The sequence below is a fragment of the Mustela nivalis genome, assembly GCF_964662115.1.
Source record: "Mustela nivalis genome assembly, chromosome: 17".
Taxonomy (NCBI): Eukaryota; Metazoa; Chordata; class Mammalia; order Carnivora; family Mustelidae; genus Mustela; species Mustela nivalis.
The window spans coordinates 44,746,444-44,761,138 of NC_139036.1; the positions used below are offsets into that span (position 1 = coordinate 44,746,444).

The 14,695-nt window shown below is 55.8% G+C and overlaps 1 protein-coding gene across 1 annotated transcript in view; it reads left to right on the forward strand.

The window, feature by feature from the left end:
* Window positions 1-13,462, forward strand: part of NMT1 (N-myristoyltransferase 1) — a 31,355-nt gene extending 17,893 nt beyond the window's left edge. The window contains exons 4-12 of the mRNA XM_082706376.1: window positions 672-790; window positions 1,789-1,880; window positions 2,847-2,963; window positions 3,681-3,851; window positions 4,829-4,937; window positions 7,382-7,552; window positions 8,122-8,289; window positions 9,314-9,451; window positions 10,072-13,462. Coding sequence (XP_082562502.1) covers window positions 672-790; window positions 1,789-1,880; window positions 2,847-2,963; window positions 3,681-3,851; window positions 4,829-4,937; window positions 7,382-7,552; window positions 8,122-8,289; window positions 9,314-9,451; window positions 10,072-10,092 — 1,106 coding nt within the window. The 3' untranslated portion in view covers window positions 10,093-13,462. The remainder of the gene's footprint in view (window positions 1-671; window positions 791-1,788; window positions 1,881-2,846; window positions 2,964-3,680; window positions 3,852-4,828; window positions 4,938-7,381; window positions 7,553-8,121; window positions 8,290-9,313; window positions 9,452-10,071) is intronic.
* Window positions 13,463-14,695: the final 1,233 nt, after the last annotated feature.

The window sequence follows — 14,695 nt, forward strand, 5'->3', positions numbered from 1 at the left end:
CAGCACTGTCCCCACACTGCACAGAGGAAGGGCGGCATCCAGGGCGGGGGCGTGGCAGAGGGTAACTTCCCGGCAGCATTGTGTAGATTCATTGATTCAGCCTAAAGACACTTGTAGGGCTCTGTAAACACTGAGGGCCCAAGCTGGCAGCAGCAGTTAACTGGCCCACATTGCTGAAGGCCAAGGCTGGCAGGGCCGAGATTGAGCCTGGCGCCTCTCTGCCATCGTCTGGTTCAGCAGTGGGCCCCGTACATTGTTGTTGCTGTTGACACAAAAGCAGCCTTGTTGCAACTCCTTATAAATCCATCCAGGTTGATGGGCCTGGGCCAGGACCATGATGGTCCTTTTTATACCAGCCGGAAGGCAGGAAGCCAAATGAGTCAAGATAAATGTTTGCCATTTAGTAACCAAAGGGAGATGTAAAAGAATTTCCAAAAAAACCAACCACCTTGGATCTCAGTGATTGTTCTGAGGCTTTGCTATGAGTTGGCTCTCCGTTGGGGACTAAGGGTAGCTGGAGAGACGGTCTGCAATTGCCAAGCACAAAGTGTTCTTCTAGATGGAGGGCTCCTAGGGACAGGAGGAATTTGCTGGGGTCGATGTTTGAGCTGAGTTCCCCACCCCCCACCCCAAGACAGAGGGTGAGGCTCACAGCTGTGCTCTTCTTCCAGGAGAAGTGGTGAACACCCATGGGCCTGTGGAGCCTGACAAAGACAACATCCGCCAGGAGCCCTACACCCTGCCCCAGGGCTTCACCTGGGATGCCCTGGACCTGGGGGACCGTGGTGTGGTGAGTAGGCCTGGGCAGGCTGCTCTGTGGATTGGGCGCCATTTTCCGTGAGCCCTGCTGTCATGTGGAGACAGCTGCTCCTCAGGCCTTCCTCAGGGACTTTCTTAAGAGCCGATCCAAGTAGGTTGGAGAGGACATGCGCGTGTGTACCTGCATGTGTGTGTGCACATATGCACATACACGCACACACACCCACCCCACCTTGGCCCCCATCTTGCCTCTGAGGCCTGTCCAAGACGTCATATTTTTTTTTAGTATTTTATTTTTTAAGTAATCTCTACGCCCAGTGTGGGGCTCAGACTCGCAAACCCAAGCCCAAGAGTCACCTACTTCACCAGCTGGGCACTCACCCCCAAGATGCCGCATTAAATAGTCTCTGGCTTCTCAGGTGGTTGGAGCGTTAAGCTGTGTAGCTCCCCAAGGCGCTACCTTTCTGGCGGGCAGTTGTTTTCCGGTTCATCTGTGTATTCATTCTCCATCTTACAACGGAGTGGCTGGGTAGCGGGATGCCATTCTTACTCTGTCGCTGTATGTACTAAAGTCTGCCGCTCTGGCTCTCGGGGGCTCGGTTCCCTAGTTCAGCCAGGGTGCTTGTTCCAAAAGAGTCCCTGCCATGCCAGGAGCAAAACAGATTTATGAGGGGCGCCTGGGTGGCTCAGTGGGTTAAACCTCTGCCTTCGGCTCAGGTCATGATCCCACCGTCCTGGGATCGAGCCCAGCATCGGGCTCTCTGCTCAGCGGGAAGCCTGCTTCCCCCTCTCTGCCTGCTGTTCTGCCTACTTGTGATCTCTCTCTGTGTGTCAAATAAATAAATAAAATCCTTTAAAAAAAAGTCCTTAAAAAAACAAACAGATGTATGAGATGAAACTTGGTTTTTTGTAGTTTGCCTTGTCCTTCTGGAAAGCTTAGAGCCCCAGGGAGTTAGGGTTGCCTCCCCCCACTCCACAGCCCCCCACAATGGCAGGGTGGCTCTGAGGTGGCCACTTGTCTCTCCACAGCTGAAAGAGCTCTATGGCCTCCTGAATGAGAACTACGTGGAAGACGACGACAATATGTTCCGATTCGACTACTCCCCGGACTTTCTGCTGTGGTGAGCCATGAGGCCTTCTTGGCAGCTCGGGCGGGGCGCGTGGCAGGACCCCATGGCGGGCCTACTTTCCCTGTTAAGAACCAGCCTCTGAATGGCAAATGAGGGTGTCCATTTTGAGTTCCCACATCTGAAGGAAAGTTGTTTCTAGTGGAGCTAGGTATCGAAACCTTATTTAAGGCAGAATGACTGGATGAAGGAGGATTTAGTGGCATTTTTTTTCCCAGAAGAAGAGTATTACATGGTGACTTGGTATAAGAAGGGAAGGAGGAATGAGATTTCAAAAGAAAAAAGAGGGAGTGCCTGGGTGGCTCAGTGGGTTAAAGCCTCTGCCTTTAGCTCAGGTCGTGATCCCAGGGTTCTGGGATCGAGCCCTGCATCAGGCTCTTTGCTCCACAGGGAGCCTGCTTCCTCCTCTCTCTCTGCCTGCCTCTCTGCCTACTTGTGATCTCTTTGTCAAATAAATAAATAGATAAAGTCTTTAAAAAAAAAAAAAGTCATTTTCTCTCCAGTTCCTGAGCATGCTTGATTATCTGAAAATGGCCCTGCTGGACTGGAGAGGGACTGCCTGAAAGGGAAGACTGGGCAGGCAGAAAGAGGGGCTGATGGTGCCTGGAGGGAAGGTGGAAACCAGAGCTCAGGGGCCTCCATGATCGACTCACAACCATGGGACTCTCCAACTCTGAGCCGGTCATCTGGCTTAAGCGAGCAAAGTGAGCGAGCACAAAGAAATTCGATCGGGTGCAAAGTCCTCAGTATGACAGCCTTGGATTGGGTGGGTGAGTGGGCCAGGTGGGCTGAGCCGCAGGAAGGGGCCCATGTGTGTCCAGGAGGGCTTGGCCCTAGAGAGAATTAGCTGTTAACCCCAGAGAGGTAGAGTAGGAGGTGAGAACAGACTCCTCTGTGGAGCGCAAACCATCTGGCCAGCACACTGGTCTCCTGCAGCCACAGCCTCTGTCTCTCTTCTAGGGCTCTCCGGCCGCCTGGCTGGCTCCCCCAGTGGCACTGCGGGGTTCGAGTGGTCTCAAGTCGGAAACTGGTTGGGTTCATCAGTGCCATTCCAGCAAACATCCACATCTATGACACGTAAGCACCAGCGCCAACTGCCTACCACGTTGCCGCCATCCTGCTTGGTCTGGGAGCGGGGTAGAAAAGATATGCATACCTTCCACGGAAGAAAGGGTGAAGGGAAGGAACTCAGGTCCTGGGAATAGAAATTCATAACAGGAACTGTCTGTCTGTTGCACTGAGTTGCTGCTGGTTCTCTTGTTGGTGATCTGGGCTGGATGGGGTCCACGGTGAGGTCCGGGGAGCTATCTGCACGGGGCCTGTTGGCGCTTATAACGCCTGTCACACATTGGCGCACTTTAGCGACTTCAGAAGTGGGCCCCAGCCAGTGTGACTCAACATCCAATTGTGGGGGCTCTGAGCTCTGCTCTCCATTTTCCCTGGAAACATCAGAACCAACCACCACAGTCCTCTGGGCTTCAAGATCGAGATTCCTGTGGGTGTCAGAACCCTTGACATTCCAAGCTAGCCCTTGACTTAACTCTGAGGTGCCCTGCCAGCTATAGGGGGGACTTCCGCATCCTGCTCGTGGGGTTTCACCAAGCAGGTCCTGGTGGTGCCTCCAAATAAAGAAGTTGGCTTGAGTCCCACCTCCCTCTGACAGTGGGGTCTGGCTGAAAGGAGTGGCTTCCTTGCTTGGTGTTGCAGAGCAGGGGGGCAGCGGGCTCCCGGATCTTGAAGGGATTACCTTCCTCATTAAAAGCCGATCCCTGGGGGGTTTTCCTTTCTCTCCAGAGAGAAGAAGATGGTGGAGATCAATTTCCTGTGTGTCCACAAGAAGCTGCGCTCCAAGAGGGTGGCTCCAGTCCTGATCCGGGAGATAACCCGGCGGGTTCACCTCGAGGGCATTTTCCAAGCTGTTTACACTGCCGGGGTGGTATTACCAAAGCCTGTCGGCACGTGCAGGTAAAAGTCTCCCGCCAGGCACTCCCTGGTCTTGGCTTTGCCCGCTCTCGCTGAGGAGCTTGCATCTCTGGCCCGGGAGCATCCTGCTTCTCTCCTGTCTGATAAGGGGGTTGGTGTCTGCCCACGGGAGCCAGGTGCAGGGCACAGAAGAGTGAAGGGGGAGTTTGTAGGAACAGACTGGAGAGTGGGTGCCCTGACCAGAGGGGTTCACCATTCTCCAGTCCTGCTGATTCCTGCCTTTTGGAAGAGGGGGTCATTCTGTTGGGGTTTTGAAGTTTTTACGGACCAGCCCAAAGCTGAGTTTTGATAGTAAATGTCCAGGAGTTTTAAGTGGTTGGCTTCATTTTGTTTTGAATATTCTGTGGGCCAAAGAGAGCATGTCTGATCCCAGCAGGACCCAAGGACAGCCTCTGCCCCAGAAAGTTGTTTTAAGCAATTGAACAGTCTCTGCTTCAAGAACTTCAGAATTGAGGGCGCCTGGGTGGCTCAGTGGGTTAAGCCGCTGCATTCGGCTCAGGTCAAGATCTCAGGATCCTGGGATCGAGTCCCACATTGGGCTCTCTGCTCAGCAGGGAGCCTGCTTTCTCCTCTCTCTCTGCCTGCCTCTCTGCCTACTTGTGATCTCTCTCTGTCAAATAAATAAATAAAATCTTAAAAAAAAAAGAAGAAGAACTTCAGAATTGAAACACCAGGCAAATGCAGTAGAGGAGGGAGGAGGAGGATGCACATTCTGAGAACTGAGATGGACTTGGCTTTTGGAATTGGGGCAAGAAAAGTAGACAGAAAATTCAGGGAGAGCTGTGGCAGCTGTGAATTTACTGGGGGCTTGTTGGAGAGCCCAGTGCTGGCCCGGGGCGCTCTTGGGGCCTGGTGTGTCTCTCACGCCACCTGCTGGCCATCTGGAGAGTACCATGCCATCGCTCTCCGTGGGACTTGCCAGAATTCTCTTGAGGATAGGATATTGGTGTCCCCCACAGGTACTGGCATCGGTCCCTAAACCCACGGAAGCTGATTGAAGTGAAGTTCTCCCACCTGAGCAGAAATATGACCATGCAGCGTACCATGAAGCTCTACCGACTGCCAGAGGCCAGTGGTGCTCCGGGATGGTGGTTGGGGGTGGGGGAGTGGGAGAGGCTGAGGGCCCGGCCCCTCAGCAGGAACGCAGCAAGGCTTTGGTGGGGCCGTGGGAATGGGGGAGCATCAGAGAAGTGACCCAACTCAGAGTTTCCTAATTCCTCAGCTTTCTGTCCCTGTTGTCTCTGCTGTCTATAGCAAAGATTTTATTTTAGTTTGGCTTTCTCAGTTCTCCTGTGTCTGCACCTGGGCTAGCTACCATGTCAGCTGTTGATGAGCTCAGAGAACACCTATTCTTTGTGACTGGAGCCCGAGCGAGGCATAAATAGAAAGAAAAACCTGTTCACCGAACCGCAGCGCCGCCCAGGGCCTGTGTAAATAAGCTAGAGTATCTTTCCAGCCTCTGTCACTGAGGGGAAGAATGGGTGACCCAAGCCTGGGAGGGTTGCCCAGATTTCTAATCCCAGTCCCCCTAGTCCAGGTCTGGCCAGTTGAAGGAGTGGGCAGCTGGTTTTCTGTTCTGGGTCTCAGTTTACCTAATTTTCCAATGGAAGAAATGCCACTGCTCATTCTCTGCTTGTGCCTGGTTTTGGGAGCCTGATGACCTCAAAGTCGCTTGTCCTCCTGCAGAGCTTCCAGGGTCAGCATGGTTATTGGGTGCCCACCGATCAGGGGGCTCCCTGCCTGCCTTTGTTGGCTATCAGGCTGGCTTAATCACCCTGGGATCAGGCTGGTCCACCACCGAGTCCGGGTCAGTCGTGTCCTGTTTTGAGAGACTGTGACAGTTAGATGCCGCCCCAGAAAACAGATTCGGGGGGCTATGATGGGTGTCTTCTCCTCCTATTGTGAGGACAGATTTATCCTGAGTTCCAGGCAGGCAGAGGGCATTCTTAAAGTAGTGTCGTAGCCAGAAGACTGTCTCTGGATCTCCCCGCCCGTGGGTGAGAGCCCCTTTCAGTGCAGAATTTGAGGTGTCCTTGTGGGAGCTGCCATGTAGAAATGAGGTCAGTAAGTGTTCCCCGGAGATACCAGGATTAGTGGGGAATTTGGGTGGCTGAGGTCCTGGAACAGCTCTTTGAAAGTAGTTTCTAGGGGTGCCTGGGTGGCTCAGTGGATTAAAGCCTCTGCCTTTCGGGGCTCAGGTCACGATCTGAGGGTCCTGGGATCAAGCCCCACATCAGGCTCTCTGTTCCGCAGGGAGCCTGCTTCCATCTCTCTCTCTGTCTGCCTCTCTGCCCACTTGTGATCTCTGTCAGTAAAATAAACAAATGAAATATTTTTTTAAAAAAAGGCAGTTTCTACAGAGAAGCAGTTGAATCACACGGTAACCAAGCTGTATAAACTGTTACCCCACCCTGCTTCCAGATTTGGCTGACCCTGTCTTGTGTCCTGAATCTTTGGGGATGTTCTGTGAGACCCAGTATTTACTCCAGAACATCACATGGGTTCATTCCACGGAAGCCTGCCTTAAGAAAAAGCAGCTGTGGGGTGGGATCCTGATTTAAGATGAAGTCCCAGGAGTTTGGTGCTTTTCTTCAGAATTTAACTTGCAGCAGGCCCAGCTGGAAGCAGACTGGTGTGGCAGGGTCCAAGCAGACAGACAAAGTGGGCCCGGGGTGTCAACTCTGCCGGGCCCAGGGGTTCCAGCATGCCTAGGCAAGGAGCTGGTCTGTGAAGTGCTCCTCCTAGTCCAGTGGAGAGACACCAGCATAGACAGATCAGCTGCAGCGCAGTGGGACAAGGGGGCGAGGGTTTGGAGAAAAGGAGCCAAGAAGGGCTTTGCTAGGTGGATGGGTAGCCCGGGCCTGTGCCCACCCCAGCACGTCCATGAGGGTTTTGTTCCCTCATGGCACCATTGACATTTGGGCCTGGGTAATTGTGTTGTGGGGACCATCCTGTACGTTATAAGGTGTTTGGTAGTTTCCCTGGCTTCTCTCCGCTAGATGTCGGTAGCACCCCTTCTAGTTGTGACAACCGAAGATATCTCAGAATATTGTCCTATATTCAGAATCAGCCCCTTTGAGACCCACTGGGCTAGAGGGACAGGAAGGACAGTCAGAGCTGCCAGCTGGTCCAGAGGGTGGAAGGTCTCCTGCTCTGTATTAGGGAGTTGAGAGCAAGGGAGGGGTGGGATGGGTTGTGTTTTCTTCGGAAAGTGGCCTGGGCTATGTGGATGAGAGATGGAAGCAATAGACTCAGCCAGAGAGGGTGGCCTTCACTAGGAGGGAGAGGCCTGAAGATCCTGACAAGGCAGGACTCGCTCCTGAGCGTGTGGGGGCCATGAGAGGCCCCTGCCAGGGGTTACTGAGGGTTCTCTCTTGATGGCCTGGGTGGATGCCTCCAGGGTTGGGGTGGGAAGGACAGTCTGAAGGTTCCAGTGCCTTCAGAACTTGACGGGGAGTCCAGAGGCTCACGTTCAAGCATACCTGATACTGTCCCGTCTGTCTGCCTTCCAGACGCCCAAGACAGCTGGACTGCGACCAATGGAAAAAAAGGACATTCCAGTAGTACACCAGCTCCTCACCAGGTACCTGAAGCAGTTTCACCTCACACCAGTCATGAGCCAGGAGGAGGTGGAGCACTGGTTCTACCCCCAGGAGAACATCATCGACACTTTCGTGGTGGAGGTGAGTGGGGAGGGCAGTCCTGGGCCCCTGAGAGGCATTCTCCTCCAGCGGCTCGGGGACCGGAGGCCCGACTGATGGATGCCAGCGTTGGCCTCCTAGACTTCCTTGAGCCTCCGGGCTCGGTCCTCTCTGCAGAGAGGAAGCCGTAGCTTGTACTTGCTAACAGTATCCCCTCTGGACTTGGCGTGAGCTCTTCTTGCCCCTGCCCCACCCCCAGTCCCTGCGCAGGTGACGGGGTAGAGAGAACTAGGCCCCTCTTCCTCGGTAAGCCTTGGAGACCCGCCTGCTGTGCTTATGGTGGCGCCCGCCAGGGTCAGCGGGGATGTGGGCCACAGGGAGCGCTCTGCAGGGGCAGCCCGCAGTCCGGCCTGGATTCTCGTCCTGCCTCTGTCCCCAGGTGCCCTTGACCAGTGTGTTCCCTCCTGCCTGCGCCCCCTGTTTCGGTGTGCACCCAGTCATCTCGGGGGGCAGAGCTGCTGAGGGTGGTGTGAGAGCCGTAGGAAGCTCTTCCCAGCGGCAGCGTCCCCAGGCCTGTGTGACATTGCCTCCTTACGTTGTTTTCCCTTCAGAACGCAAATGGTGAGGTGACAGACTTCCTCAGCTTTTATACGCTTCCCTCCACCATCATGAACCATCCAACCCACAAGAGTCTAAAGGCTGCTTATTCTTTCTACAACGTCCACACCCAGACCCCTCTTCTAGACCTCATGAGCGACGCTCTTGTTCTCGCCAAAATGGTGAGGAGACCGGAGGGCCCGGAGAGGCGTGGGGACGGGGCAGTGGGAGCCGTGGTGGGCACAGCTGCCTGTAGGCCGGGGCTTCCGGCCCTGCTCGGCCTCCTGCTCCTCGTAGGAAGGGGCCCAGCACTTCTCAGCCAGCAGCTCCACGCTAGGAGGGAGCGAGGAATGTCAACGGGAAGCGAAGGCATTGAACTACTGATTTATTTCAGTGAGTTTCGTTCTCATGGGAGGCGCTGCCAAGGAGCCTGAGTAGCCAGGCCTGCTCCGGGAGGAGAGGGGTTCTCACAACTTCCCCAGCCTGGGAGGGGGAGCTGGGTCTCTGTCATGGTGAGTCACCGGAGCGGCTGACAGTAGCACGTGGCGGGGGTGGGGCCCGGGCTGCTTTGACCCCCGAAGAGGTCAGCGTCAGTCAGCCCTTCTTCGTGGGTCCTACCTGAACTGAGGCCAGTCCACATGGGCCGGCCGGATGGTGGCCCGTCCAGCCTGTGCCCTGCAAGACCTTCTGGTCAACTGGGTGAGATTTAGGAAGTGTCTTTGTCACGGTCTCGGAGCAGCGTGGCAGCTGCCATAAGCCCAGGGGACACAGTGAAGGCCTAGTAGTTGGGGTGTCAGGGAGTTAAGGGGCAGCACAGATGCTGAGCCACTGATAGCAGCCAGCTTTTCAGAGGACGTGCTTTGGGGCTTGGTCTCCGGAGAAGACTGTGCCGGTGCCCAGTGTTTTGGGGAGGCCTAACACAGAACCACAGGAGCAGTGACCGGGGTGCCGAGGACACAAGGATGCACTTGGTGGCCACTAGGGGCCCGGTGGTGTGGTGCTCTGAGAGTCACGAGAACCAGCCTGGAGAGCAGGCGCTGGCAGAGTTCGGCTCGAACACAGATGCAGCCGGGGCTTCCGAAGGGAGATGGTTCTCCCGGGCGCGTCGCCGCACAGCTGGGATGTACGTGGTAGAAATGGACAGGAAGGCAAGGCAGCTTCTCTCTCTCTCTTCACCCGTTCCTGTTTCTTCCTGCTGCCCTGCAGAAAGGGTTCGACGTGTTCAATGCACTGGATCTCATGGAGAACAAAACCTTCCTGGAGAAGCTCAAGTTCGGCATAGGGGACGGCAACCTGCAGTATTACCTTTACAATTGGAAATGCCCCAGCATGGGAGCGGAGAAGGTAACGTCTGGGCCCAGCAGTGCAGCTGGGCTCAGGGGGTTCATGTCGCCAGCAGAGACGGGGCCACGGGTCTGAGCCCCAGCATCGGCAGGGCCCACATTCCCCTTCAGCAGCTGGTGTGAGGGGGGCGAAGGAGACAGGCCCCAGAGCCACACAAAACCAAGAAGCTTGTCTCCAGCTTCTCTCCCCCATGAGGTGAGCCGCCTCAGCCGCGCACTGGGGACCACCTCAGGGGACTGCCGCCCGCACTTAGCCAGGAAGGTTCTAGTCTAAGGATCTGAGGGGTTTCCTCTTCTGGGCTTCTGGCCTCATCCCAGCATCACCCTCAGCAGTCCCCTGTGGAGTCATCAGCATTTACAAAATCAGTGACCGATGAGCTGGACACAGAGGCCTTGGGACTGGCGGTTGCTTTCCTCAAAGGATCTGAGGGATGTAGGAAGCCCCTCATAGGGGTTGAGCGAAAGGTCCAGGCTCCCCGTGAGCCTGCTCACACAGCTCAGTGGCACCGAGGGTACTCTGTCCTTTGGGACTTCTGAAGTGGGGTGTGGAGGGAGAAGGGAAGGGGACAGACTTGGGACAACTGTCAGCTCAACTCTGCCTCTCCCCATTGGCTCTCCTAGGTTGGGCTGGTGTTACAGTAATCGGTTGCCAGTGAGATTCTGGATAAAGCCACTGAGAAGTCAAACCAGGAAATGGAACCCCACCACTTGTTGGTCCTTTTCACAAACGTGAGAATCCCTGGCACAGGGGACAGAACTGAACCGGCTTTACCAAACCGCCGCTGAACTTGACAATTGTATTGCAATGGCGTAGGCTGCGCGATGTCACCTCTGGCCGTGACTCTGGTCTCCCTGTTTTCCAATTAATCACATCCTTCTGCAGCCGTGATCAAGGGAATGTAACTGCTGAAAACTAGCTCGTGATTGGCATATTATGGAGTTAACGGGTGAATAATAAAAGTATATATATATATATTATATATATATAAATATTTTAAATATCTTTCACGTTCCAAATGTACAAGGATGTTCGGTCTCTAATGAAAACTGAATCCAGATCATTCATCAGATTTAGAATCCAAGGACAGTGGCAGACAAACACATATTGGTACAGTGAATTGTTTTGTTCTGAAAGCAGGCATTGGCTTTTCTTGGGGGAGAAAGAGGATGTGGGGAATCTTCTCCAGTCCCCCTTCTGGATGGGCCGAAATGATTCACTTTGAGAAGGCAGGGAAAGGTGGAGGGACGGTGCAGAGCCTGGGGCGGGCTCGGAGCTCGCAGAACCGCAGGTGACGTCCTGGGTGGGACCCGACTCCGGCCGTTCCATAGAGACCGGGCCTTTTCCACATCCTGTCACTGGGCAGCAGGGACTGTCTGCGGAAGCAGAGTTCATTTATGAACTCCCATCCTAGCCCTGCTCCTTGTGGGAAGTCATCCTGCCAGCTGATTTTAAGCGGCTCTTTAGCCCACTGTTGTTGCCAACCTTACAGGGATGAGTCCCTCGCAACATTGTTTTTTCCACTGCCTGGTGTGACTGGTAGTTTGAAGGAGACCTTTGACCTCCTTGTAGCATCTGGGACCTTGTGGAGAACCGGACCAGTGCAATCCCTGCTGAGCTCATCCTAGAGAGGGCAAAGAGCTGGCACCCAGATAGCCCTGGGGTGGCTGGCCAAGGATGGCGTGGGGACGACATCCAGACCCCTTCAGCCGCCAGCCCCTGGCCTGTGCCTTCCGATCCATTGGCTATCTCTTGTGCTTCTTTCCAAGATGCGCAGCCTGCGAGTGGTAGCAGGGAGCGGTGGCCAGACACTGGTCTGGATTTGACGACAGAAATGATGGCGTGTTGCTGTGGTTTGAATCTGATTTTCGCTAATGAGGTTTTGTGGATTTTTGTGGTGATGGTGATGGTTATTGATGCTGCCAGTCTCCCCAGAAGTGACGGAGCCTCAGATCACGTGGCTGTCCGTGTAGGCCTTGGGAGGATCAGGTCTTGGAATTGCCAGAAAGCCCCATGCAGGCTTGTATGGATCTTTGCTTGAGGAGAAGGTAAACGGGAGGAGAGTGGGGCGTGCGCGTGAGCCGGTTTCCTGGCTGCCTTCACCTACGTGCAGGGGGGAGGAAGCTTTGGCCAGGCGGCCAGGTTTAGCCAGTTCCCACTAACTGAAGCCCTGCTCTGCAGGCTGACAGAGCGGAGTTTCGGGCTTCGGGTTGGCCAGAGGCTAACTTGTGCAGAGTCCCCAGAGCTGGAGCAAAGTGCTTGGGCCGGACTCTATGTAGAGACTGCTGCTGGAGCCTGCGGCCCCATTGTCCTGCATTATCACCGGCGGCCGCTAGGGGTGTCCCTTCTCCCCCATGCTGCAGACTGCATGCACCAGCGATCCCTGCTGACTTTTGACTCCTTGACTCCAAGATACCCAGACCAAAGAAGCTGCTGTTCTTAGCAAGATGTGCACTGCATTCCACAGACGGGAGGAGCTGGAGAGACAGGGCTTGCCTTTAGAGCCTTGGCTGACATCGGACACCCCGCGCCCCAAATTCCCAGAGCAGCTTACCCTGTGCATACATCTGAGGATATCAAAGAACGAAGTGCCGGACTCTCTCCTTCCCTGGGCGAGACCTGGAACTTGGAAAGGCTTCCTGTTGTAGGCTCGGTCAGCTCTGGCCCTGGGCCCAGCTGCCGCTGAGATTGGGGCTGCACCGGAGTGAGCTTTGCCTCGGTTGACAGATGGAGTCTGAGCCTGCTCTAGAAGAAGCATCTCCTAGAAAGGCCCCCGTGACTCCCTCCAAGACCATGTGGCCTGCTCCCCGGACTCTGCTGTCATGTCACAGTAGGGACCTCGTCCAGCCCTCGGCACTGTCGCCCCGGCCCACAGGAGTCAGCTTGATGCCTGCTTAGTCTCCTTTTTGTCCAAACAGTTCCCAGGTTCTTCACTCCACCCTTGCCAGGACTTCAGGTCAGGGAGTGCAGAGAGAACCATTGCTTGGGGTTCAGGGCCTCCCCACAAGGAGCCCCACAGGATGGTGGAGCCGTGGCTGGCGTGGACCAGACAAGGGACTGACTCCGAGGCCTCCAAGCTCTTCACCTGGGACCTGACTCCGGCAACTGTGGTTGGAGGGCCTCCCGGGCATGGCCCCCACCCCCCCGCCCCCGGTACTCCTTGTTGGCACCGCTGGGCTGTTGGACTCCATGTTTCCACATGTGTACCTCCTGCCTTTGGATTGACTACATTTGACCCCTTGGCACATTCCCACGGCCTCTGATCTCCCGTGTGGGGAGAGAGCTGGGTAGAAAGGAGGCCTCAGCTCTGGGTGGAGATATGTGTAGGGCTCACCCCCCCCACCCAGTGCCTACTCTCAAAGACGCTGACGTCCGTTTTGAAGGCTGGCCCACACCAAGCCCCCTCAGCACCCAGTTTATGGGAAATTCAGGCCTTGCCTGCGGCTCTCATCTAACTGCCGTTAACCCCCTTCCTTGCCGGCTCAATGAAGCCCAGGTGTGGGGGTCCCTGTGGTCTGAATTCTTTGCCCAAAGATGACCAGCATTTAACCAACCGAAAGGATAGCCCAAAAGCCTGGGTAGCTTCTCGAAGCTGCCATCTGGGAGAGGGTAAGGACCCAACTGTCAGGCCAGGGGTGGGGGACGAACACATCCCTGACCAGTGCCTACCCAGCCAGGGGAGCAGCCTTCCTGTGGCCTGACCAACCCGCCCCAGAACCAGAGGAGACGCAAGTCAGCTTCGGTTTTGCCCTGCTGCCGAGTGAAGGCAGGCCCGCCAACAGGCTGTCGCCTGGGAGGTTGTGTGGGACAGTCTTTCAATTCAAAGATACTGACTCCAGGCAAGGTGGGCCAAACGTGGGAACGGAGAAGGGGGAAGCTTCACTTTTGTCTGGGCTTGTCCCTGGGCTGTGGGAGGGGCATCCATTTCCAGGGTGGGGGAGGAAGTACCAAATGCATTGTAGTTCCACTGGTTACATCTCACTTGTTTCTAATAAAGGAAGCAGCTGAACCAAACCTCTCTGCCCTCGAATTCCTCGGGTCAGCAGGTGGCAGTGGAACCAGCCGGGGACCTGGCTTGGCTGGAGCACCCTCTCAGAGGGCCCCTCAAGGAAAGCTGCTGGGGAGCATCCCCCGGAGGCAGCTTGGAGTACTTTCCTTGGGCGAGGGTCTCCTTTCAGGGCGGAATTGGCTCTTTTCCCCTAACTTCTCCCATCCTGGGGTGAGGAGTCAGGACTGACCCAGGTTCACAGAGGAGCCACTGGGCCCTGGGCCAACCACAGGGACCCTTGGCAGTGGCGCCAGTCCCCGGCTTCCACAGCTGGGAGCAGAGCACCCCAATAGTGCAGGGCAAAGTGGCCCCTCTGGGGTGGGGGGAGTCAGCCACTGCCCTATGCCCCCATCCAGATGCCCTATCTCCCCTTCTAGGCCCTGGGGGTGCTTTTTAACACTGCCGGCCACCAGTGTTATGCTCGGTAGGTGTGCACCTACTGCACACCTACCGAATGGTTCTCTGAGGAAGGGTCCCAGTGACTGCAGTTAGAATTTGCGTCTCCCCACCACACACACACACACCCCATTCTCTTCCTCTGGAGCTTTTCATCCATTCCCTGACCCTGTGCTGCTTTTAGGCCACCTAAAAAGGCTGGTGCCTCCGAGGGAGCCCCTTTCCAGGGAACGGGGGCTGCAGCCTGAAGACACAGGACCAACCCCCAGGGTCATCAGTGTGCTCCCACCCGTCACTCTAGCCCCTCAAAGCTCAGGCCTTGCCCCCCCCCCTTCGATTTGGGCTGAGAACACAGTCCGGTGGGCGGGACCTCTGGAGTTAAAAGTGACTTCCTTGCCTCCACCCTCCATCATCATTCCCACCCATCTTCCTGCACCGAAGACTTGCCCTTCCAAGGCCGACTTCCCAGCTTTGGGGTCTCACCCCAGCAGGAAATCCTTCCTCATGCTTTACCAAACCAGAGAAGAGAAGCAGGATGGTGAGGGGTGGGGGCTTCAGCTCAGGGTCTAGTGTTCTCCCAACACAGGACCCTCCCCCAAGCCCTGACCTGAGCGGGCCCTGTGGGGACAGAACAACCCGAACTGCTCTGTGTGCACCGTAACTGGACTCCGCCTCGTGGCACCTTGCTCCTCCGGGCCTCCCTCCTCAGGCCTGCAGGCCAGCCACCTGGCCTCCTGGCGGCCCTGAGAACCATGTGTCTGGGCTGCCTGGCCCAGGCCTTTGTGGTTCCTTCGTAGGGAGGC